The sequence below is a fragment of the Nicotiana attenuata genome, chromosome 3, assembly GCF_001879085.1.
Source record: "Nicotiana attenuata strain UT chromosome 3, NIATTr2, whole genome shotgun sequence".
In the NCBI taxonomy this organism is placed as follows: Eukaryota; Viridiplantae; Streptophyta; class Magnoliopsida; order Solanales; family Solanaceae; genus Nicotiana; species Nicotiana attenuata.
In genome coordinates, this window is record NC_031991.1 from 31,355,548 (window position 1) to 31,380,680 (window position 25,133).

Here is a 25,133-nt window from a genome sequence, read left to right on the forward strand (position 1 = left end):
ATATATATTTCTTTCCTTGCAAACAACACATGCGCGAGAACTACATAAGCTACCTAAGGGAAGAACTCCGAGTCTAGGTTCGCATAATTATGTTTGAGTTGCAACATGTAAAGATAGTCCTCATTTAATTATCACAAAAAAAGGCTTGTCTTCATTAGTTTTTGTGATTTTGCGTATGTTGTCGTTTTATTTATTTTTTGGATGCAGTGTGAGCCGTCGCATGTTTACATGATAGGGTGATCCTTGACTTTGATTTTATGGTGAAAGGAAGGCTAGTATTTGAGTTCTAAGTTGCACCCAAGGTTGTGACCTACTGGTCAATGAAGTAGATGCAAACCTTGGATGCTAGAGAGACAAAAAATTAGGGGCTTTCTTCCCACTAACCTAAGTTTTGGTGGGCAGAGTTCCCCAGTAACTCTGCTTGGTGGAAGGCAACAAGCATCCGATTGAATAGCGGATATGCTCGCAAGTTGGTCCAAATACCAGGCTTAGTTATCGAAAAAAGAAAAAGAAAAAAATTGGCTGCTAAGTTTGATGAGAATAACAACCTGTTTGCATCTGTGGATTCCAGTTTATATTTCTGTTTTCTTTTCCTTTCGAGTTAAGTTGCGTTATTCTACAACAACAACAACAATCCTGGTGTAATCCTACGGGGAGGGGGATAGTGTGTACGCACACCTTATCCCTATCTTGAGAAAGTAGCGAGGCTGTTTCTTGTAATTAAGTTGCATTATTCTAATCCATCATTTTGTCGTTTGACATTACAAGAGTTAGGACTTAGGATAAATTATTGGAGGAAAAGTCTAGTAATCCATCTTTCATCCGTCAAAGCTCAATTTGCAAAACACTGTTGGAGTTATTTCTAAAACCACCACCAGTCCAAACATAAATAATGAAAAGAACATAAAGAACTTGGACAGCTTCTATATTGGTGGCGATCTTAGATCTACCATACGCAAGATGACCAAGAAAATATCTGTGTAATAGCTGGGAACATTGGCTCCTACTCTTCCCTTTCTTTGCATGCATGTGGTAGTATCTATAGCATATAAGTGGATTCCACGGTTTGTTGGAACGTTATTACAAGTACAAGAATACGAGCTGTTTTGCGTTTTGTTATCCTTCTCTTTCTGTTGGAATAGATGCAGATATTCTCATTAGTGCCATCCCTCTTTATCAGTAGTTCTCTTATGCCTTGGCAGACTTGCCTAGTGAGTAATGATTAGTTGAAGCCGTGAAGGGTACATGTTGCATTTCAATCATAAAGGGGAAACCTTAATTATATTCTATAGGGGTATAGGTATACGAGCTTTTGCTACTGTGCTCACAGCAAAAGCAGGCTATGAGGTTATAAACTAATTTAGGTGGAACAAAAATAAGGTTTTGTTAGTTCTAAAAATGTAACTTAGAGTTGATTGCTAGATTTCTTTTGTTGCTTTGGTCTTACATCTTAACCAATGAGCATTCTAATTTTTGCTAGCAGATCAATGAGGAAGCAAGTGATAAAGTATTGAAAGTGGAACAGGAGTATAGTGAGATCCGCAAGCCTGTCTATGATAAACGAAACGACATCATTAAAGCTATCCCGGACTTTTGGTTATCTGCTGTTGGTGTCCTATCCTGATAATTCCTTCTTTCTATGTTGGTGAAATTATGAAGTGCTTGTCATCTAATTGACTTGTTTCATTACTTACAGTTTTTGGCTCATCCTGTCCTAGGTACACTTCTAAATGAAGAAGACCTAAAGGTTGGTTCTAATTTGTTGCTTATAAAACTGTGGAACTAGAATATCACCGACTCTAGTGCTATTTATTTGGCCAAGTTTTATCGATGTTGAATTATTACTTCTAATAATTCAATGCTGAATTAGCATGAGGCTCTCTTGTACAATAAAATTTTGAGTTATCCTTTAAATGCTTCTTGAGTTCGGCATCTCAAAATGTAACTGCCTTATCGCTTGTAGATCTTCAAGTTTCTAAGTTCTATTGAAGTTGAAGACTCTAAAGATGTGAAGTCAGGCTACTCGATAACCTTTGTATGTTCGTTCCCGCACATGAAATTAATTACATCGTTATATGTTGCATTCTTTTGGAAATTCAGAATGATGATCTTCTCTTTTTAACAGAACTTCAATGCGAATCCTTATTTTGGAAATAATAAGCTCTCAAAGACCTATACCTTCCTTGAAGATGGACCCACAAAGATTTCTGGTACGACAATAAAATGGGAAAAAGGCATGGTGAGTTTCCATTTCGCAGCTTGAGATGTGATACATTCTGTACATTCCTTACTTCGTCATATTAATTATATTGGTTGACTCTTTGAAGGGCATTCCTAATGTAGTTGCACAAAAGAAGAAAGGAAAAAAGCGATATCGTGATAAGGAAAGGTGAGTTTACTAATTTCTAGCATATCTATATGATCTAAATCTAATCATATTTGGCTATTTATTGATTTAATCTAAGACTCAATTTAATTCTCTGATATGTTGTCGGAAACCTTGGTTTGCCTAATGTCTGATAGCAGGCTTGCTCATGTCAAACTTTCTTGATGATAACTTCAGGGGTCCTTTGGCTCACATACTAGTTATAAGGGGATATATTGCATGGATTGTTTATCGGGAATCAATAATGCAATGACTGTTACGCAATGATTAATGATGAGGAGATTGTTATACATAAATTACTCACTTTAAAAGGGAAATTTTGTCTCTAAATAGTTTAATCCCTGTATGTATCACTAATTGTTCTACATTCTAACCCGCATGTAATAATACATAGATCCCAACATAGCTTGATGCAGGTATTATTTAATACCGCTAACCAAACACTAAATTGGTTATGCGGCGATTATTTTTTTCTTATGCAGCCAACCAAACACTATATTATATATAATATGCGAGATCTTATGCTAGGATTGGTTATTCTAAACCATCAACCTAACGAGCCCTCAGTGTTTGTCAATGCACATTACTTATGCAGCGTATAATTAGGTCCATTGTAGTGACTTTCGAATAGCGTACCCCAATTGCTGTAGACAACGAATGTTTTGCTTCACTATTGCTGGTTTTTGGTTAATGGTGAGACCGTAAGACTGAGCTTGGTCATCATAATGAGAACAGAGGCTGAGATTCATTAGAAATCATGCCAGTAATTATTGCTTAATGCAGCTACAAAGTTACTGTAGCAGTACTGTGTCTGCACTGGCCTTATTTTCTGTAGTCTCCACTCTAGACCTTCCTGATAAACATTGGGATATGATAGTTCTGGTCATCTTTGCTCAGCTGTTTTCCCTCTTGGGGTTTTCTATGCAGCTTTTTTACATGGTTCAGCGAAGTCACTCAAAAAGATGATGAGGATGAGGCTCTAGAGATTCAGGATGAGGTATATGTTTTTATATCTTCTGCGTATTACTTCATGATGTTTTTTCTTTCCAATTTTCCATTTTATTTTGGGTGGTGGGGGGTAGGGTTGATGGTGCACTGAGCCACTGAGGTAAAATCTTTGCTGAAAATTTTCATTTTGACACTTTGTTGCTTTTGCAGGTTGCTGACATAATTAAGGATGACTTGTGGCCGAACCCGCTCAATTATTTTGAATATGTTAGTTCCATTTAAGCTTACTTCTTATTTTCTTAATCAAAATTTTGTCATGATATGTCTTTATTGCCTTCAATAACATTATTTAAACATTATTATGCCACAGGACCCTGATGAAGAAGATTTTGATAGTGATGAGGTAAAGATACATCACTGTTTCATAAGTGTCGCATCTGCATCATGGATAAGTACATGTTTCCTAAGTTTCTTTTTGAGCGTACATTATTTAAGAATATCTCGTTTCCATATTACCTCTTTGATTATATCTTCAAAGAAGTTGTCTTGTCTTCGTTGTAAATAATAGCGAATATTCTTCCTAAGCTGTTGATCAGCTTCATAAGAAGGTACTTCCCAAGGTCAAAATCGTAGTAAGTATTAAAGGGTAATGGAGGTCAGAAGAAAACTGCGGAGTTGAGTGGAGCTTGAGGTCATAACTACCTCATCACTAGAATTCAAATGTTTGGTTTTGGTTGGGGATTTTTTGTTGCATAGTAAACTGTTGAATAAGCTTGCTGAAATATTGGCATTAGATTGAGCGCTTACTAAAGTGTTCTATAACTCCTAGCTTAAGCGCTTTTTGGGGGAAAAGTATTTGCCAAGTATAACTTCCTTTAACCTTTTCTTTCTCCCCGCTAACTATGTCAATTCAATAGCAATAGCGTGCTCTCTAGATAGAGGTTTTTGAGATTTTGAAGTATTTTCCTCATTTTATTTGTCTTCAATAGAAACATAATCCATGGAGGCGCTAAAATCTTAAGATCTGCGACCTCCTACATCTTTGTTGTGGTGGGTTCTCTCTTTCCTTTTGATGCTCATGCTACATTTTCTAGATTATTGCGAGCAATTTTCAGCTTGGGTTCTGAGCCTCAGAAGATTCATTTACCATGCTTTCCAACAAAATTTTACTAGTCTTATATCAAGTCAAAAGTAACAAAGGGGGGCCTGAAAAACATAAAACACCAAAGGTTGAAAGGGTAGGAGTTCGTGCGAGTTTTTTTGGTTGACGTTTCAAAAGACATCTTGCCTTTTGCAATAATGAGGCTGCCAAGATGACTTTACTGGTCTTCCACTAATAAATGTACCTTTGCCTTTTTGTGTGTGTGGCGGTGGGTGGGGGGATGCGGCTGCTTTCAAGTCCAGAGGGTTAGAATGCAGCCTTAGAATATCATAAATAGAGAAAGGTATAAGGTTTTGGCGGGGGCAGGTGTAATTGTTAGCTTTAGAAAGACCAGATTACCTTCTACCACTGAATCTTTATTTCATCAGACCCGCATCCTTATTTTGTTCTTGTGCCCCAAGATATATCATATATGTCTCTGTTGGAAGCTACAGTTTTTTTTTTTTTTTTTTTTTGGAATGAAGGATTTGTAATAAGACCATTCAGTCTTGTTACCCTTCTTTGACAGTTTTTTCGCATTGTCATTTCCATCCTCTCCCAATGGTTCTTGAGACTATTGTCAAGAACTGAATGAGAGTGATTAATATCATAACACTGTATAACTAGCTCCATAAGTCTTTTTGAAGATAATTTTCTGTGGATTTACTGCTTGAATGCTAATGCAGGGAAAGGACAGTGACAGCTCAGAGGAGGATGAGTTTATTGAATGATGTGTCTTATTGAAGATAGTTTAATCATCAGAAAAACTGTGGTGACTATACCCCCCCCCCCCCCCCCCCCCCTTTTTTCCGTTTTTCTTCTTAAAAGGTTACCTTTGGTTATAATCTACGGAGAAGGGTTATGTTTACCCATAACTTTTAAAAATTCTTTATATGTGCCCTATGTTTGATTATTCGACTATATATAATCCAACATTCATACTCTTGACTGGTCTTCTCATCTGGAAAGTAGTGAAATCAACTCCATCAGACTCAACAAGATTAAAGTTGCGCAAAATCTCACGACACCTATCCAAGAAAATCGTGGGCATTAACTGCGGGTTCCCTATCAAACTGTGGAGGGTCCAACTTTTGGAACTGATTTATTCTCTTCTGCTCATCAACAGACATGGTGGGCATGATCTCAGTCCTAACTGCATATATGTAATCCCACATTAATACTTTTGAACAAAATTGTGTTAAATTTTCCGGACCAATGAATTAAAAGGACACGTGGAAGCCATATACATATTTTTATATACCCGATTCTTTTAGCCAAACCCAGACGCTTATTCGGATCTTTCCCCTCTTTTTTATTCAACTCCTTTGTTCAGTCAATAAGACGTTCCATTACACACAATTTACTTTTTGGCATATAGCTCATAAACAACACAGCAAGCTACAGAATACACGTAGAAATTTACATTACGAAATCAACATTCAAGCAAAAAGATACAACAAGATTTAGCAAAGCAAACATCTTTTCATTTTGTTCAACCAGAATAACTTTACTATCAATTAAACTCACCACTAAGATTAGACCTTTATTGATATTACAAGGGACAAAAGTCATACCAACGCTCAAACAGAGGGCACACATAAATAATTTCTGACAATAAAGGGCTGAATATGACCTTTTCGTTCTAACTTTGCAGAAACAGATCAAAGAGTAGAACAAATAAATTAAATTAATTCCGGGAGTCCCGTCTGTCATCAAAGAGATCGACATGGACAAGTACTCTCAACAACCGTGGAAACCAAAGTGTTACTCCATTACCAACTCCGTTCAAGTACTCTCAACACTCACGAAAAGAGCACTAACTTGGTATTCCCTTCTTCCTGAAAATTCAAATAACTCATTTGCTGAGCTTGCAGAAGCCTTCGTAAGGCGCATAACAGAGCCCAAACGGTTGAAAAATGAATGGAGGATATTTTCAAAAAAAAAAAAGAAAAAAAAACAAAGTTGCTTAGAGAGTTCGTGGACTGGTTCCAAAGAAAGAGCATGATGTTACCTTCTGTCCTGAACAATTGGGCCACGATAGTCTTTGCGAAAAACTTGAACGAGACGAATTTGAAAGCCACAAGAAGACTGAAGGAGAGTACGGGAGTTCCCCAATGACCTGGGACAAAGTGTGAAATCGGTATAATACCATTCGTGTTTTGAGCCTTTGAACAAGTCTATATGCGTATTTGAACTTGTTGGATTATTTTGGAGGTGACTCGAGAGGCTTGGATGGGTTTCGGTGCATTTGGAGCAAGTATGGAACAGATTTAAATAACTGAAACGAGGCCGTTTTTACATGTCTTGACTTCTCACACGTATTTCTCCTGATTTATAAAGCATTTGGCGATGATCCAAAAACAAAAATTGTAGTCATTTGAATCAGATTTCGGAAACTCAAATCGTTTGTCATTCTGACATTGGTAAAAAAAGTTATAACTATTTTAGTAAATGGCAGTAATGCTAAAATTTCTAAAAATCTGCACTTGTGTATATAACCTCATTTTGTACTTGGACTTTATTTTATTATTTTGAGAGTTAGAGAGCTCGTATTGAGATGATTTTTCAAAGAATTTTTATCTACTTTTTTGGAGTAAGTAATCCTAATTTGGATTTCTATGGTTTATACATAAATCTATCACTAGATCAACATCAAAACATGGATTTGAACAAGAGAAACTGAAGTTTTTGCCGTAAATTTTGTATTTTGTAGTTTTGAACATCGATTTGCACTCTAATTTAGAAACTAATCACATATTTGAATTCGTGAAATTATAGGTTAATAGAATCCAGCATTTGTTTGGAGATTTGACATAGAGTTTCATGTCCACATACTGTATGTGATCAAATTTAATAGGAGTGCAAGGTTCGTATGTATGCAGTTATGATTAGAAGACAAAGTAGAAGAGAAAGAGAAGGGATAGGAAAACTTATATAGATAGGAGATTAGTTTGTATAGTACAGGTTTTTGTTTGGGAAACTTACACAAATGTCCCAAATAAATATCAACTTACCAACCTCTAGCCATTGGTCATAGACTTACCAAAACTAGCCAACAAAAATTGAAAAACCAAATAATAGGGTTCTTTCTATCAAAGAATCACATGCAAAAATCACCTTCCATATTTTTAAGTGTGATTAGCAACATTAGATACAAGACGGAAAAGAAATTTCATGGACGGGGTAGCAAATAAGGTGATGAAATACAAAAATCTATACAAATATTCTAAAAATCTAAACAAAAAAGGAACTTTTTCAATAGGTATAGTTGAAATTCATTGAAAATATATAGATAAGTCAATATACAAAATTTGAGGAAGATTGGAGGTGATTTGGAGTGGTATTGTATCAAAATTCATAATTAAATCGAGTTCAAAAAAGTCTTCTGCGACACATGTATCACGCATGTATCTCACACACAGGTATACATGGATATACATGTGATACACAATTGATACAAATATGATACATATGTGATACACAGTGTGATACACACATCATTTTTTTCATGTTCAGCTTTTACTTCGAATTTTCAATACAAATCACCTCAAAACTTCACCAAATCATCCCAAAACTGAGATTCAAGCTCCTTAAGTTGTGCCCAATATATTCTAATAACACCCACTCAAAACAAAGCAAAAATTTGATATTTTTTTGCTACAAATAGCTAATTGGCTAATTTGGTTAACATTAGTAATATTTTATCAATTGGCCAATTTTTGTAATGAGCTACCTATAAATGGACATAGCTGGTAATTTCCCTTTTTGTTTTGGGGCTTGCAATGTTTCGGTAGGCCTACCCGGTAAGTATGCCTAGCTTGCTAGTCTTCTTGTTTTGTCGTGAAAATAGCACGGGCTAGCCAATTTTTGGACTGGTAATTGAAAAAAAGCCAGCATTTACAAAGTCATTCAAAAATAGCCACTATTTTGCTGCAACACGATAAGTTCCAACATAATATATTGGAGATTGGTGCACCTGTATATGAACTTCCAGCATATTATGCTGGAACTCCAACACACGGAAAGTTCCAGAATAATATACTGGAGATTGGAGCACCTTTGAATGAACTTCCAGCACATTATGTTGGACCAGTATATTATAGTGGAACTCCAGTATATTATGCTGGAATATTTTCCGGATTTTGAACAGTGTTTTCATTCAGATTTATCTTTACATGAAAAGTGGCTGGAATTCGATTACTTTCAAAACTGTAGCTATTTTTCAATTACCACTTGTAAATCTGGCTATTTTTGATTTTCTACCTGTTTTGTCTTGCATTGTTTTGTTCTTGGTGATAAATATTGTTTTCATCAAAAAAAAAAAAAAAAAGAAGAAGAAGAAGAAGAATAGGAAATTGTCATGCCAGAGTAAAACATACTATGGCTATAATAGTTTTTGTCATATAATTTCATATAACTCTTTGACATTATTACAAACGGACATTATTCCAAAGTGAAGGAGTAGCTTTTATTCATTGAAAACATAGATAGCAACAATCAAGATGATGAAATTTTGATGATCATTGATCAGCAAAAGTAGCAAAAGCAGGCGGCAGTAAGAAATCCATCTGCATGACAAGCTCCATGAATAGCTCCCTCCCAATTGATGCATTGGTTGTTACAACCATCACTATTTAAGCATTCACCGTGCCATGTTCTGCTGTACCTTTTACAACCTATTGCTTCTGCCATTTGCATCTCTGTGCATAAAAGAGGGTAAAAGCTCAATGGTAAAGATAATACAGTAATTGTCTAAGATATTTAGCGTTGCCATGGCTAAAACAGCGTAAAGATACTCTTAATATGATATATAATATGATATTGTCCACTTTAGGCCATGCTCGCGCAATTTCTAAAAAAGTCTTCACACCATTAAGAGTATCCAATACCTTATAAATATATTTTTTTTCTTTTCTACTTTCCATGTCGGACTTTGTTCATACACGTCCAGAATTTAGAACTAGATAGTTCATCTTTTGGAGTCAAACATATATTTAAGTTACTGTAATTCCATTTGTATTTTATTATATTTGGATTTATTATGACAATATTGATGGAGAAATGAGAAAGAAGTATCTACATTAACTTCAATACAAAACAATATCAGATGAATAATGTGACGTGGGATTTATAATATGTTGGCTACTCACCAGTTGATGCGATAAGGAAGCAAAATAAGAGAGCAATAAGAGGAGCACACTGAACTTGAGACTTAGCCATATATATCTCTGAACTATATAATCTGACGATTCTTTGTGACAAAGTGAGTCTTTTAACTCTCTCACATTTTATAGAGAGGGATAGGGTAATTGTTGAGACAAGAAATCACCAGCTAACAATGACTTATGAAACATACAAGAAAAATTACAGATTTAAAATTATTAATTAGCCTTGGAAATGTCAGAAAACTTATGGAAAATCAATCAAATTATTCACGTGTAGAATCTTATTATTTAACAACAAATTGACCACTTCAATGTGTTTTAGCAAGAAAAAACGAAGTGTCATCTAAACTTTACTATACGCCACTAAAGTGAAAACACAATTTCTTCCGCTATTTCCAAAGTATAGAATTTTAAATCCATGTATTTCCTTGCCAATTCTGTTTTAAGTTAGAATTAGCTTAGGTAATATTACATGATTCATAATTAAACTCCCATTTATGCATGGATAAACATAATGTTTAATTAAAGTGAATTATTACTATAACTTTGTTCAGTTACTTCTTTTTTTCATCATGTGCTCCTTCGTAGTAGTACTATAACATAGAATATAGACTTGATTAACGTACTTCTTTGCAATTCAGTAATACTATGAACTTTATACTGGCAAACAAATTTAAATATTACATCATGGTATAGTTAGCGGAAATATTGTAGACTTAACTTCGTGTTCATAATTATAAAATATATCATATAGACATCCATTATAATATCTTTAACTCTAGTCTTCACATTGTTGCAAATAGTATAAAAGAGAAAAGTATTAATCGAGCAATTTGGATGTGATTCTTCGAGTTAACAAAGAACCAACCGACCGGGATCAAGATCTTGAAACGGAAACGTAATGTAACGACTCGGCCAGTCATTTTGTGAATTGTAGCCCCGTTCTCCTAGGTTCACTTGTGGTTACATGACTTGCCGGGAGTGGTTGGTTTGGTTCCGGGGATATTTTGAGTGAATTGGGATATTTAGTCCCAAGGTTGAAAGCTTAAGTTGAAAGAGTTGACCGGAGTTTGACTTTTGTGTAAACAACTCGGGAATGGAGTTTTAATGGTTCTGATAGCTTCGTATGGTGGTTTTGGGACTTTGGCGTATGTCGGGACTTAGATTTGGAGGTCCGTAGGTTGATTTGGTGCATTTTGGCGAAAGTTGAAAAGTTGATGGTTTGGAAAATTGAGGGGTTTGACCCAGAGTTGAATTTGTTGATACTAGGTTCGGATTTTGGTTCCGAGAGTTGGAATTGGTCCGTGTGTCATCTAGGACTAGTGTGAAAAATTTGAGGTCATTCAGAGTTGATTGATATAGTTCGACAAAAGTTGAAAATTCATTTAGTTTCATTAGGCTTGAATTGGGGTGCGATTCGTGATTTTGATATTGTTTGATGTGCTTTGACTCTTCGACTAAGTTTGTATTGTGTGTTAGTACTTTTACGTATGTTTGGATGGGGTCCCAAGAGCTTCAGGTGTGATTCAGATTTGTTTTTGTCTTGGAGAGTTGGCCGATTCTTCAGGTTTCTGGTGCTTTTGCACTTGCAGTGGGCATGGCCGCAGATGCGGTGCCGCAGGTGCAGCGATTTGGTGTGCAGATGCAAAGTGGGGAAGGTTGGTGGATGCAGGTGCAGAGAAGAACCGCATCTGCGAGTCCGCAGATGCGGATTGTGGGTCGCAGATGCAGAGTCACGTGGTATGGGCTTGCATCGCAGATGCGGAAGAGTTCCGCAGGTGCGGATTTGCGAAGCGAAAAACGACCGCAGAAGCGGATGGACGGGATTTTAGTGGGATTCGTAGAAGCGACCGCAAAAGCGGTATCACAAGTGCGCGTTTTGGGGTAGCACAAGCGAAATCGCTGGCAGGTGGATTAAAATCGAAGGGTTTAGTTGTTTTTCTCATTTTTGGGTTTTGAAGTTCAGACTAGCACAATTTTTGGAGATATTTTTACCTAGATTGAATAGGTAAGTGACTTGTAATCACTTTTGTGCAAAAATATTGAATACCCATTGATTGTTACACCTAATTTTCATGAATCTAAGTTTGAATTTGGGGATTTTTTGACTATATTATTGGAGAGTGAAATTTGAGCATTTGAGGGTCGATTTTTGGTTTGAATTGGATGATTTTGGTATGGTAGGACTAGTGATTGAATGGGTGTTTGGAATTTATGAATTTTGACGGGTTCCGAGGTGCGGGCTGGGGGTTGACTTTTGGGTTGACTTTTCGATTTGAGTTAAAGAACTTAGCTTTATCTTCAGGAATCACTTCCTATGACTTTTGTTGATAGTATTATGTTATTTTGGCTAGATTCGAGCCTTCCAAAGGTTGATACATGCGGGAAGGGCTTGTTATGGGAGTAATTTAGCTTGCTTGAGATAAGTATCTTATCTAAACTTTGTTGAGGCACTAGTTGCCTGAATTATTTATGATAGCTACGTCCTATTGGTGCGCATATATGTCGCGTTTTAGCCCATGTGCTAACACCGGGCTAATTATCAATGCTCGGGTTGTTCTTAGATGATATGCCTGGAATTGACTATTAAGCTTTAAGCTATCATGTTTCTCATATTTGAGCCATGTTTGAGGTTACTTAGAGGCTTAATCTCTGAATGAACTTGATAATTGTTATTTCTGTGATGAGATAGCCGGTTTGGGCTATGATACCATACTATGCACATGCTTACACTTTGACATGTCACTTATACCAGTCTAGGAGCATTAGATCTGTTATTCATTCATCATATCCTTGTATTTTTTTATATTTGCTTTTGTGTGATATGATTTGGACTGGATGCTGTGACCACGTCGGACGGATTGTGATGCTATGCCTGTGACCACACCGGGCACATTATTTTGTTATGTCTGTGACCACGCCGGGCAGATTATGTTGTTATGCTTGTGACCATGCAGGGCGGATTGTGTTGTTATACATGTGAACACGCCGGACGGATTGTGTTGTTATGCCTTTTACCATGCCGGGCAGATTGTATTGTTATGCCTGTTAGCACGCCGAGCGAATTTTGTTTTTATGCCTGTGACCATGCCGGGCGGATTGTGTTGTTATGCATGTGACCACGCCCGGAGGATTATGTTGTTTTGCCTGTGACCACGCCAGGCGGATTGTAATGTTATGCTTGTGACCACGCCAGGCGGATTGTATTGTTATGCATGTGACCACGCCAGACAGATTAAGATATTGAGTTTGTGACCACGCCATGCTGGTAGCAAGTTAAATTATTCGTCCCCTAGGGCCACGCTCATGTTCCTCTCTTGATGGTGTACACGCGGATATTGAGAAAAATTGATTAGTGGTTTGGTTCAGATATGCAAAGGCTAAGGAAATCTATCCAGTGTTTGTTTGGATTTTGTATTTCACCTTTACTTGCAATGTCAGTGGTTAATTACCTGATTTAACTACATAGCATCTCTATATGCTGAACATTGACTGGGCAGAGTATTTGAGTAACTGTATACATACAGACAGATGCTTCTTCCTGTACTTTATGACTTGATTTCATTATTGTTCTGTTCTTGTTAAAAATGATAAAACTGTACAGGTTATAGCTTGTCTCATTTATAATTCGTGCTTCTTTTACCTCGCCGAGGTTAGTTACGATACTTATTGAGTATAGTGGGCCAGTTGTACTCATACTATTCTCTGCACTTAATTGTGCAGATCCTTATGTGGGGACCGGTTATCAGCAGTAGACTTGCTTGTTGGACTGAGCTTCGAGAGCCGAGGTAGAGCTGCATTCTTGGCTGCAGTATTGACTCGTCTTTTTTATGTACTATTTTTTCAGTTCTGACAATATCATTATTTAGTTTCAGACTTGTTTTCCATTGTAGAGCTCATGACTCCGTATTTACCAGTTTCTGAGGGATTTACCTTGTATTGGCAGTATTTTTTTACATTGAGGTTTCAGACTTATGCTTTTTTTTGTAATTTATGTTGTTCCGATTATTTATTGTTATGTTTCGGCTTACCTAGCCAGTGAATTACGTGCCATCACGACAGGTTGAGATTTTGGGTCGTGACAAGTTGGTATCAGAGCCCTAGGTTCATGGTATTACGAGTATGCAAGTTTAGTAGAATATTACAGATCGGTATGGAAACATCTTTTCTTATCTTCGGGAGGCTACCGAACTGTTAGGAAACTTCACTTTCTTGTATTCTTTGTCGTGCACATTTGTTATTTCCGAAATTTGAACTTGATCTTCTATTCTGTCACATATGGTGAGGACACGTGCGACTGGATCAAGCGGACGATCATTAGTACCACCAGCTAGGGCCGCGAGAGGTCAGAGCTGTTGTAGAGGCCGAGGTGTGGCTCGTGATAGAGCCAGAGCAGCACCTGTGGAGCCACCAGATGCTCGAGCTCCGGAGTAAGTACCAGATGTGGTTGAGCCAGTGGGACCAGCTCATGCACCAGTAGTGTCCATTGTGATTCCTAGCCTTTATGAGGCCTTAGCCTAGATTTTGATTGTGTGCACGAGCCTGGCTCAAGAAGTCTCATTTCCAGCTGCACCAACCACTTCATAGGCCAGGGGAGGTGCCTAAACTCCTACCGCCCGTACTCCAGAGCACCTGGCTCAGGGACTCCAGACACCGAGTGTGTTGCCAGTTCAGTCGGTTACTGCCGTTAGAGCCGAGGTTGGTCCCTATATGAGTGATGAGGAGCAGAGTCGGAGGATTCTTAGGATTTTATATACTGGTGTCAGCTGATTCATCACACATCGGGTATTTTGGACACTAGTGGTGGTTCATTTACTACTTTTCAGTTGACAGGAGTACCTTACCAATGGTGGTAGGCTTGTGTTGAGCAGGAAAGCCGATGCAGCGCCACTTATTAGAGAAGTTTGTCCCATAGACTCATAGAGAGCAGTTGCGTTGGCAGTTTGAGCAGGTATGCCAGGAGGGTATGGCTGTGACTCAGTATGAGATGAGGTTTTCAAAGTTGGCTTGTCACGCGATATGGTTGGTTCCCACTGAGAGGGAGAGGATTAGGAGGTTCATTGATGGCCTCAACTATGGATTATGCTTCATTATGTCTTGTGAGGTTGTGACATATGCTAGGTTTGACCAGGTGGTCGATATTGTTTGACGCTTAGAAATGGTTCGCAGGCAGGAGCGTGAGGAGGGGGAGGTCAAGAGGCCTCGTAGTTTAGGTGGTTTCAACAGTGCCTCATCTAGAGGTTAGTCCTACTACATGAAAGGTCATTCTTCTAGACCCATTCAGGAAGCTCGCCATGTTCCTCGTGGTTCTTCAGTTAGCCATTGTTCCTACAGCGCACGCCCTACTCAGTCATCATGCAGTGTGTTACTAGCGTAAAGTTCTTATCGTGCCCCATCTGCTCAGGTTTCCACAGGTAGTTCAAGCTATCAGGGTCAACAGCCTGTCAGGAGGTGTTGCTATGAATGCAGAGACATGAGTCATCTCAAGAGAGATTGCCCTAGACTATTGAGTAGGGTATCATAGCAGAGCTCTCAGCCTATGATTTCAGCACCACCAGCTACACCATCCACACAGCCAGCTCGAGGTGGGGCTCAGTCAGCCCGAGGCCGCCCTAGAGGGGGAGGTCGATCAGGTGGTGGTCATGCTCGTTGCTACACATTTCCAGCAAGGCTAGAGCTAGTCACCTCTGATACCGTGATCATAGGTATTATTTCAGTATGCCACAGGGATGCTTCAGTATTATTTGACCGTGGTTCCACTTATTCATATGTGTCATCATACTTTGGTCATTATTTGGACATGCGCTGTGATTCTTTAGTTATGCGTGTTCATGTATCTATGCCGGTAGGTGATTCTATTATTTTGGACCATGTGTACCGCTCATGTATAGTGACTATTGGGGGATTAGAGATGAGAGTTGATCTTTTTCTGCTTAGCATGGTTGATTTCGATATGATTTTAGGCATGGATTGGTTGTCACCAAGTCACGCTATTTTGGATTGTCATGCAAAGACAGTGAAGTTGGCGATGCCGGTATTTCCTAGGGTTGAATTGAGGGGTTCTTTGGACTGTATTCCTAGTAGAGTGATTTCATATTTTAAGGCCCAACGGATAGTTGGGAAGGGATGCCTAGAATATTTGTCCTTTGTGAGAGATATTAGTGTAAATACTCCTACCGTTGAGTCAGTTCAGGTAGTGAGACACTTCCCAGATATATATCCTGCAGACCTGCCGAGTATGCTGCCTAAAAAGGATATTGATTTTGTTATTGATCTGGTGCAGGGCACTCAGCCTATCTCTATTCCTCCGTATCGTATGATACCAGCAGAGTTGAAGAAATTGAAGGAGCAGCTTCAGGAGTTACTTGATAAGGGATTCATCAGGCCTAGTGTGTTTCCGTAGGGTGCACCAGCTCTATTCTTGCAGAAAAAGGATGGTACGATGCAGATATGCATTGATTACAAGTGGTTGAACAAAGATACAATTGAGAACAAGCGTCCATTATCGCGCATTGATGACTTATTTGACCAGCTTCAGGGTGCTAGAGTGTTCTCTAAGATCGATTTGAGGTTTGGGTATCACCAGTTGAAGATTCAGGATTCTGATATTCTGATGACGGCATTCAGGATCTGCTGTGGTCACTACGAGTTTCTTGTGATGTCTTTTGGGCTGACCAACGCCCGAGCAGCCTTCATTCTCCTGATAATAGTGTATTCCAGCCATATCTTGATTCTTTTGTCATAGTATTCATTGATGATATACTGGTGTACATACGCATCCAGGAGGATCATGAGTGCCATCTGAGGATTCTACTTCAGACCTTGAGGGAGAAGAAGATTTATGCTAAATTTTCCAAGTGTGAGTTTTGGCTTGGTTATGTGGCGTTCTTCGGGCACATGGTGTCCAGCGAGGGGATCAAGGTGGATCTGAAGAAGGTTGAGGCAGTTCAGAGTTGGGCCAAACAGTCTTCAGCTATTGAGATTTAGAATTTTCTTGGTTTGGCCGGATATTATTGCCTTTTTGTGGAGGTTTTCTCGTACATTGCTGCACCTTTGACTAGATTGACCTAGAAGGGTGCCCTATTCAGGTGGTCTGATGAGAGTGAGGAAAGCTTTCAGAAGGTCAATATTGCTTTGACCATAGCTCCAATTCTAGTTTTGCCTTCAGCATCGGGTTCTTATACGGTATATTATGATGCCTCACAGATTGGTATTGGGAGTTTTTTATGTAGGAGGGTCGGGTGAACGTGCCAGTTGAAGCCTCATGAGAAGAACTACCTTGTTCATGATCTAGAGTTGGCAGCCATTGTTCATGCATTGAAGATTTGGAGGTATTATCCCTACGGCATGTCTTTTGAGGTATTTATAGATCATCAGAGTCTACAACACTTGTTTAAGCAGAAGGATCTAAATTTGAGGCAGCAGAGGTTGTTAGTCCTTTTAAAAGACTATGATATCACCATTTGTATTATCCCGGGAAGGCTAATGTGGTGGTCGATGCCTTGAGTAGAAAGGTTGAGAGTGTGGGTACCCTTGCATAGATTCCAGTTGGTGAGAGGCTGCTAGCATTGGATGTTTAGGCTTTGGCCAATCAGTTCATAAGGATAGATGTTTCGGAGCCAAGCGGGGTTCTTGCTTGCGTGGTTTCTCGGTCTTCTTTGTTTGAGCGCGTCACTAAGCATCAGTATGTATGACAACGCCCACTCATTTGTCCTTAAGGAAACAATGCAACACAGTGATGCCAAAGAGGTCTTTATTGGAGATGTTGGAGTGTTGCGGATGCAGGGTCGGATTTGTGTGCCCAATGTGGATGGCTTACGTGAGTTGACTCTTGAGGAGCCCCAATTCAATTCATCTAGGTGCCGCTAAGATGTATCAGTATTCGAAGCAGCATTATTGGTGGAGAAGAATGAAGAATGATATAGTGGATTATGTGGTTCGAGGCTTGAACTGTCAACAGGTGAAGTACGAGCATCAAAGGCTGGGTGGTTTGCTTCAAAGACTTGAGATCCCCGAGTGGAAATGGGAGCGGGTTACCATGGATTTTGTTGTTGGGCTTCCACGAACTTTGAAGAAATTTGACGCAGTGTAGGTTATTATGGATAGACTAACCAAGTCTGCACATTTCATTCTGGTTGTGACTACCTATTCTTCAAAGCGGCTAGCTCAGATCTATATCTGTGAGATTGTTCGCCTTCATGGTGTGCTGGTGTCCATTATCTCCGATCGAGGCACGTAGTTCATATTGCAGTTTTGGAGAGCATTGCAGTGAGAGTTTGGCACGCGGGTTGAGTTGAGTATAGTATTCCACCCATAGATGGACGGGCAATCTGAGTGCACCATTCATATCTTTGGGGATATGCTACACGCTTGTAGAGTTTTCCTACAACAAATCTACCAATCGAGTGTTCAGATGGCTCATTACGAGGCCTTATATGGGAGGCAGTGCCGTCTACAATTGGTTGGTTTGAGCCGGGAAAGGCTAGGTTGTTGGGTACTGATTTGGTTCGGGATGCCCTTGAGAAAGTCAAGTTTATTTAGGATCGGCTTCATCTAAAACAGTCTAGGAAGAAGACTTATGCTGACAGGAATGTTCGTGAAGTTGCATATATGGTGGGTGAGAAGGATTTGCTCAGAGTTTTGCCCATGAAGAGTGTGATGAAGTTCGGGAAGAATGGCAAGTCGAGCCCTCGGTATATTGGTCCTTTTGAGGTGTTTGAGAGGATTAAAGAGGTTTCCTTCAATCTTGCATTGCCACCTAGTCTAGCGAGTATTCATCTAGTATTTCTTGTTTCTATGCACCGGAAGTATCGTGGTGATCTGTCACATGTTTTGGATTTCAACATGGTTTAGTTAGATGGGGATTTTACTTATGATGTGGAGCCGATAGCTATTTTGGATCGGCAGGGTAGAAAGTTGAGATCAAAGAATATAGCTTCAGTGAAAGTTTATTGGAGAGGCCAGCCAGTCGAGGAGGCTACTTGGGAGACCGAGCGAGAGATGCAGGGCAGTTATCCTCACCTATTTGAGACTCTAGGTATGATTCTAGATCCGTTGGAGGACGAACATTTGTTTAAGAAGGGGAGAATGTAACGACCCAGCCAGTCGTTGCATGTATTGTAGCCTCGTTCCCCTGTTTAATGCTTATTCTATGTTCACTTGTGGTTACGTGACTTGCCGGGGTGGTTGGTTTGGTTCCGGGGATGTTCAAAATGAATTGAGACACTTAGTCCCAAGGTTGAAAGCTTAAGTTGAAAGAGTTGACCGGAGTTTGACTTTTGTGTAAACGACTTCGAAATAAAGTTTTGATGGTTCCGATAGCTTCCTATGGTGGCTTTGGGACTTAGGCGTATGTTTGGATTTAGATTTCGAGGTTCGTAGATTGATTTGCTATATTTTGGCGAAAGTTGGAAAGTTGATAGTTTAGAAGATTGAGGGGTTTGAATGAGGTTGACTTTGTTGATACAGGGTTCAGATTTTGGTTCCGAGAGTTGGAATAGATCTATTCATCTAGGACTAGTGTGCAAAATTTGAGGTCATTTGAAGTTGATTTGATATATTTCGGCATTGGTTTTTGAAGTTGGAAGTTCATTAGTTTCATTAGGCTTGAATTGGGATGCGATTCATGATTTTGATGTTGTTTGAGTCTTCCACTAACTTTGTATCATATTTTAGGACTTGTTTGTATGTTTGGATGGGGGCCCGGGGGCTTCGGGTGTGATTCATATTGAATTCGGATTAGATTTAGTCTTGAAGAGTTGGCTTAAGCTTCAGGTTTATTGTGGTTTTGCACCTGTGGTGGGTATGGCTGCAGATGCGGCACCGCAAGTGCAGTGATTTGCTGCGCAGATGCAAAGTGGGGAAGGCTGGTGAAAGACATAAGTGCATAGAAGAACCGTATCTGCGAGTTCGCAGATGCGGATTATGGGTCGCAGATGCAGAGTAGTATAGCCTAGGCTTGCATCACATACGTGTAAGAGGTTCGCAGGTGCGGACCCGCAGAAGCCAGAAAATGACCGCAAAAGTGGATGGATGGGATTTTAATAGGATTCGTAGAAGCGAGGCCTAGACCGCAAAAGTGATATTGTAGGTGCGCGTTTTGGGGCCGGAGAAGCGGAATCGTTGGCAGGTGGATAAAAATTGAAGGGTTTAGTTGTTTTTCTCATTTTTGGGAGTTTAAAGTTTGGACTAGGGCAATTTTTGGAGAGATTCTTGCCTAGATTGAAGAGGTAAGTGACTTTAATGACTTTTGTCCATAAATATTGAATACCAATTGATTATTACACATAATTTTCATGAATCTAAGTTAGAATTTGGGGATTTTTTGACTATGTTATCTGAGAGTGAAATTTGAGGATTTAATGGTCGATTTGTGATTGGAATTGGATGATTTTGGTGTGGTTGGGCTCTTACTTGAATGGGTGTTTGGAATTTATGCATTTTGTCGGGTTCCAAGGTACAGGCCCGGTGTTGAATTTTTGGTTGATTTTTTGATATGAGTTAAAGATATTATCTTTATCTTTTGGAATCACTTCCTATGGCTTTTATTGATAGTATTACGTTGTTTTGGCTAGATTCGAGCCTTCCGAAGGTTGATACATGCGGGAAGGGCTTGTTAGGGGAGTAATTTGGCTTGCTTGAGCTAATATCTTATCTAAACTTGGTTGAGACACTAGTTTCCTGAATTATTTGTTAGCTACGTGCTATGGGTGCGCACATGTGTTTGGTTTGAACCCCATGTTCTAACACTGGGCTAATTATCCATGCTCGGGTTGTGCTTAGACTATGATATGCCTAGAATTGACTGTTAAGCTTTTAGCTATCATGTTTCTCATATTTATAACATTGTTATGAACTATCTGAGCCATGTTCGAGGTTATATAAAAGCTTAATCCCTGCATGAATTTGATAATTATTATTTCTGTGATGAGATAGCCGGTTTGAGCTATGATAGCACACTGTGCACATTCCTACACTTCAGCATGTCACTTATACCAGTCCAGGAGCATGAGATATGTTATTCATTCATCATATACTTGTATTCTTGTATATTTGCTTCCGTGTGATATGATTTGGACTGGATGTCTTTGACCACACCGGGCGGATTGTGTTGTTATACCGGTGACCCCGTCGGGCGGATTGTGTTGTTATGCATGTAGCCACGCCGGGCAGATTGTGTTGTTATTCCTATGACCACGCCGGATGGATTGTGTTGGTATGCCTGTGACCATGCTGGGCGGATTGTGGTGTTATGCCTGTGACTACGGGCAGATTATGTTGTGCCTATGACTACGTCGGGCGGACTATGTTGTTATGCCTATAACCACGTTGGGCGGACTGTACTGATATGCCTGTGACTACGCCGGACAAATTATGATATTGAGCCCGTGACCATGCCGGGCTGGTAGCACATTGAATTGGCCGTGCTTGCGCATGGATTTAGATCAATCTACCTAAGGTTTACCCTCTCATGTTTCTATCTTGATGGTGCATACGCGGATATTGAGGAAAATTGATTAGTGATTTGGTTTGGATATGGAAAGGTTGAGGAAATCTAACCAGTGTTTGTTTGGATTTTGCATTTCATTTTTAGTTGTAATTTTCATGGTTAATTACCTGATTTAACTGCATTGCATCTCTATGCTGAACACTGACTGGCAAAAGTATTTGAGTAACTGTACACAAACACACACGGATGCTTCTTCATGTGCTTTATGACTTTATTTCATTATTGTACTGTACTTGTTAAAAATGATGAAATTGTACAGGTTATAGCTAGTATCATTTATACTTCGTGTTTCTTTCACCTCGCCGAGCTTCGTTACGATACTTATTGAGTACATTGGGTCGGTTGTACTCATACTACACTCTGCACTTAATTGTGCAGATCCAGGTGTGGGGACTAGTTATCATCAGTAGACCTTCTTGTTGGACAGAGCTTCGAGAAGCGAGGTAGAGCTGCATTCTTGGCCACAGTTTTGACTTGTCTTTTCTTATGTATTGTTGTTTCAGTTCAGACGGTATCATTTATTAGTTTCAGAGTTGTATTTCGTTGTAGAGCTCATGACTCTGTATTTATCGGTTTCTGGGAGATTTACCTTGTATTGGCAGTATTTTGTTTCATTGAGGTTTCAGACTTATGGTATTTTTTTATTGTTATGTTTTGGCTTGCCTAGCCAGTGCGTTAGGTACCATAAACAAGGTGAAAGATAAACATATCTCATGTTTTAGGGCTCAGAATCTTATGATTCATAAACAAGGTAAAAAATAACGAGCTGAAATGTAATAAAGACTATTTATTCGCTCAAAAAAGTAAATATTGATGATGTTGCGGTTCAATGAAAGTTCTAATTTTAGGATATTAAACGGATGGCTTAAGATAAAAAAAAACGAGTTCTTGAATGATCAAGAATTAAAAAGTCCCGAATGTGACCACTTGAAATCAATTAACGTGATAAAGAAACACAACACACAATTGAAAATAAGATAAAAAATATTACCACCTTGCTTGGAACCTAAAACAAAGATAGAGAAGATAAAATAGAGAAAAACACTCCATTGCAAATTAGGGCAAAGCTCAAAAACGTGAATTCTCTTCTACAAGGCATAAAGACCCTTTATATAGGCCTATGTTCTCTTCTTTGATGACTACAATTCCGATTCTGATACGAAAAGATCTCTGAGAGTTGTTTCCTGAATCCGAAAGAGAGTACTTGGGTTCTCCCAATAACTAAAAAGTGTAGCATGCCTGAATCTAACTGGGGTTCGCGTTGGTGGAGGAACTGGATCGGAAAAAAGAGGTGTCTGTCCCCAATAATTAATTCTCGCTGACCACGTCCTATAGGGATCATCGAATCAATAGCAATAAGCCCGGTTTGAAGAGGCTCATATACGGATAAAATAGTTAAAGATAAGGAAAGTAAAATTCCTATTCTACAAGGAAAAGAAACTAGAATCCTACTAAAGAAAAAATTTTTAATCTAAGAGGAAGACAATAAAGAAAGTCTAAACCTACTAAGAAAAGAAAACAAGAAATTCTTTCTTGTAAAGAAACAATAAACCCTATTTTAAGAACGAAAGAATCTTGACTTCTTGAAATCAATCTTGAGCTTCTTGGACTTCTTGCGCTTCTTGAAAATAAGTCACTATATTTGAACTTGAGCTCTAAGACATGATCTTGGTGAAAATTAGTTAAATTTAACGTAGATTCTTCACTTTCATCATTCTCCACCAGTTGAGAAAGACTCATCCTCGAGTCTAAAGGCTCCACAAATGGCACAAGTTTAGCAACTTCCATATTTTGTTGAACTCATACTCACCAGTTTCTAAATTACATTTTTCTAACTTGTCAAATAGCTTCATCGTGTTGTAACAAAGTTTAGCATGTGGCTGAACTAAATCCCACTTTCTCAATAGTAACTTCGTACCAATATTTCTGCAACGGATCTTCTTAAATTGATCTTCAGGAATCTTTATCTTCTTTGGATTAAGCTTAGAGATCAAAGTATATCTTCTCGAGGATTCATCAACAACAACTTTCCTGCTCTCATATTTAACTAGACCACATCTAATGATAAAATTTGTGTTGAAATATCCTTTTCCTACCCTTCCTTGAAAATATTCATCTTTGGGGGGCAATAAAAATGTTGGAACAAAATATGAACTCGAACCCTACATTATGGACTCCTTTATAATCAACCCTTTCTCTTATGTTTGCGCAATTTCATGGACTTTTGGATTAATGCAGTACGTCATGTAGTCTTGAAGAATAGAATCAGCAATCAAATCAGTACTATATTGAGCATCTCTGTTATTTGGAAAGTTAAGCTTACATATGGGATACTCCAATGGATCATCATCAAACTTCGGAGGTAAATCCTCAACTTCTTAATCTAGTGCATGATATTCCTCCTTTTGCTCTTCCATAGTTATACCAAAGTTTAAAGACTCTTCTCTATTGATTGAACCAATCATTTGTAATTTGGTCAAAAAATAATTATCACCGGGCTTTAAATTTTTAGCAATTTTTTTAGATTCAATGGTACTAAAATAATCTTACCTCCATCCTTTGTAAAAGAATAGGTATTAAGGTCTTCATCATATTTAGCACACCTATCATACACCCATGGTCTTCCAAGTAATAAGTGACAAGCATCCATCTTCACTACATCACACCAAATCTTGTCTTTATTGATCTTACCAAGAGGAAAAGATACTAGGCATTGACGAGTAACCTCTAAACTATCAGTATCTTGAACTTCGATGTTGTAAATATATGGATGGAGTTTGGTTGACAGACCAAGTTTAGTAACCATCTCTTCAGAAACAATATTTATGTGACTCCCACGATCAATAATCAATGAACAAACTTTTTTATGGGAGGTACATCTAGTGTGGAAAAGTGATTCATGTTGTCTCATTTCTTCATCATCTTAAACCTAGAATCTGTCTCTTGGTTGAATCTTGGCCATGATAAATTTGTCAACCTGGGACCTACATATTATAGCTCTGATACAAAATTGATGTGTTTATTCGAGTTAACAAAGAACCAACTGAGCAGGATCAACATCTTGAAACGAAAACGTAGTTTATGGGCTGATTTCAAGAAACAACATATCTCAAGTATCAGGACTCGGAATCTGATGATTGAAAAACGAGGTGAAAGATAACGATCGGAACTATAATAAAGACTATTTATTCGCTCAAAAAAGTAAATATTGATGCAATACCGATTCAATGAAAGTTCTGATTTGAGGATAATTAAACAAAAAAATTTAGATCAAAAAAGGTGTTCTTGAATGATTAAGAACTAAAAAGTTCCTAAAGTCACCACTCGGAATTAACTAACATGATAAAGAAACGCCACATAGAATTAAAAACAAGATACGGACTATCACCACCTTGCTTGGAACTAAAAATAAGGATAAAGAAGACAAACTAGAGGAAAAAACACTATTGCAAATTAGGGCAAAGCTCAAAAACCTGAATTCTCTTATACAAGGCATAATGACCCTTTATATAGGCCCAGGATCTCTTCTTTGATAACTACAATTCCTATTCTGATAAGGATATTATAATGACACGGCCGGTCGTTTTGAGAGTTGTAGACTTGTTCCCTCATTTGATGATCATTATGTACTTTATAGATGTTATGTAACTTGCCGAGGTAGTCGGTTCGGGCCAGGAGAGATTTCGAAATGAATCGAGACACTTAGTCTCAAGGTTGGTAGCTTAAGTTGAAAAGGTTAACCGGATATTGACCTTGTTGATACCCAATTTTTCCCTATGTATTTTCAATATGCAAAATAACTTTAAAATAGCAAATATATGCATACATAAGCATCTCCAAGTGTTTTGTTATTTTTTCCTATAATTTTAAAGGTTTTAAATTAGATTTATTTTCTCCCTTTTACCCTATAAAAATCCCCAAACTAATTAGTTTTCTAAAATTAATTAATTTTTTGTAATTATTCTATCTATTGGATTTTTATAT

General features: G+C 38.4%; 1 protein-coding gene across 1 annotated transcript in view; it reads left to right on the forward strand.

The window, feature by feature from the left end:
- The window catches only part of LOC109223477 (NAP1-related protein 2-like), a 5,870-nt gene extending 600 nt beyond the window's left edge, over positions 1-5,270 (forward strand). Inside the window, exons 2-10 of the mRNA XM_019387807.1 lie at positions 1,484-1,606; positions 1,697-1,747; positions 1,964-2,035; positions 2,126-2,239; positions 2,328-2,389; positions 3,314-3,383; positions 3,545-3,601; positions 3,705-3,737; positions 5,162-5,270. Of these exons, the coding sequence (XP_019243352.1) occupies positions 1,484-1,606; positions 1,697-1,747; positions 1,964-2,035; positions 2,126-2,239; positions 2,328-2,389; positions 3,314-3,383; positions 3,545-3,601; positions 3,705-3,737; positions 5,162-5,206 (627 nt within the window). The 3' untranslated portion in view covers positions 5,207-5,270. The remainder of the gene's footprint in view (positions 1-1,483; positions 1,607-1,696; positions 1,748-1,963; positions 2,036-2,125; positions 2,240-2,327; positions 2,390-3,313; positions 3,384-3,544; positions 3,602-3,704; positions 3,738-5,161) is intronic.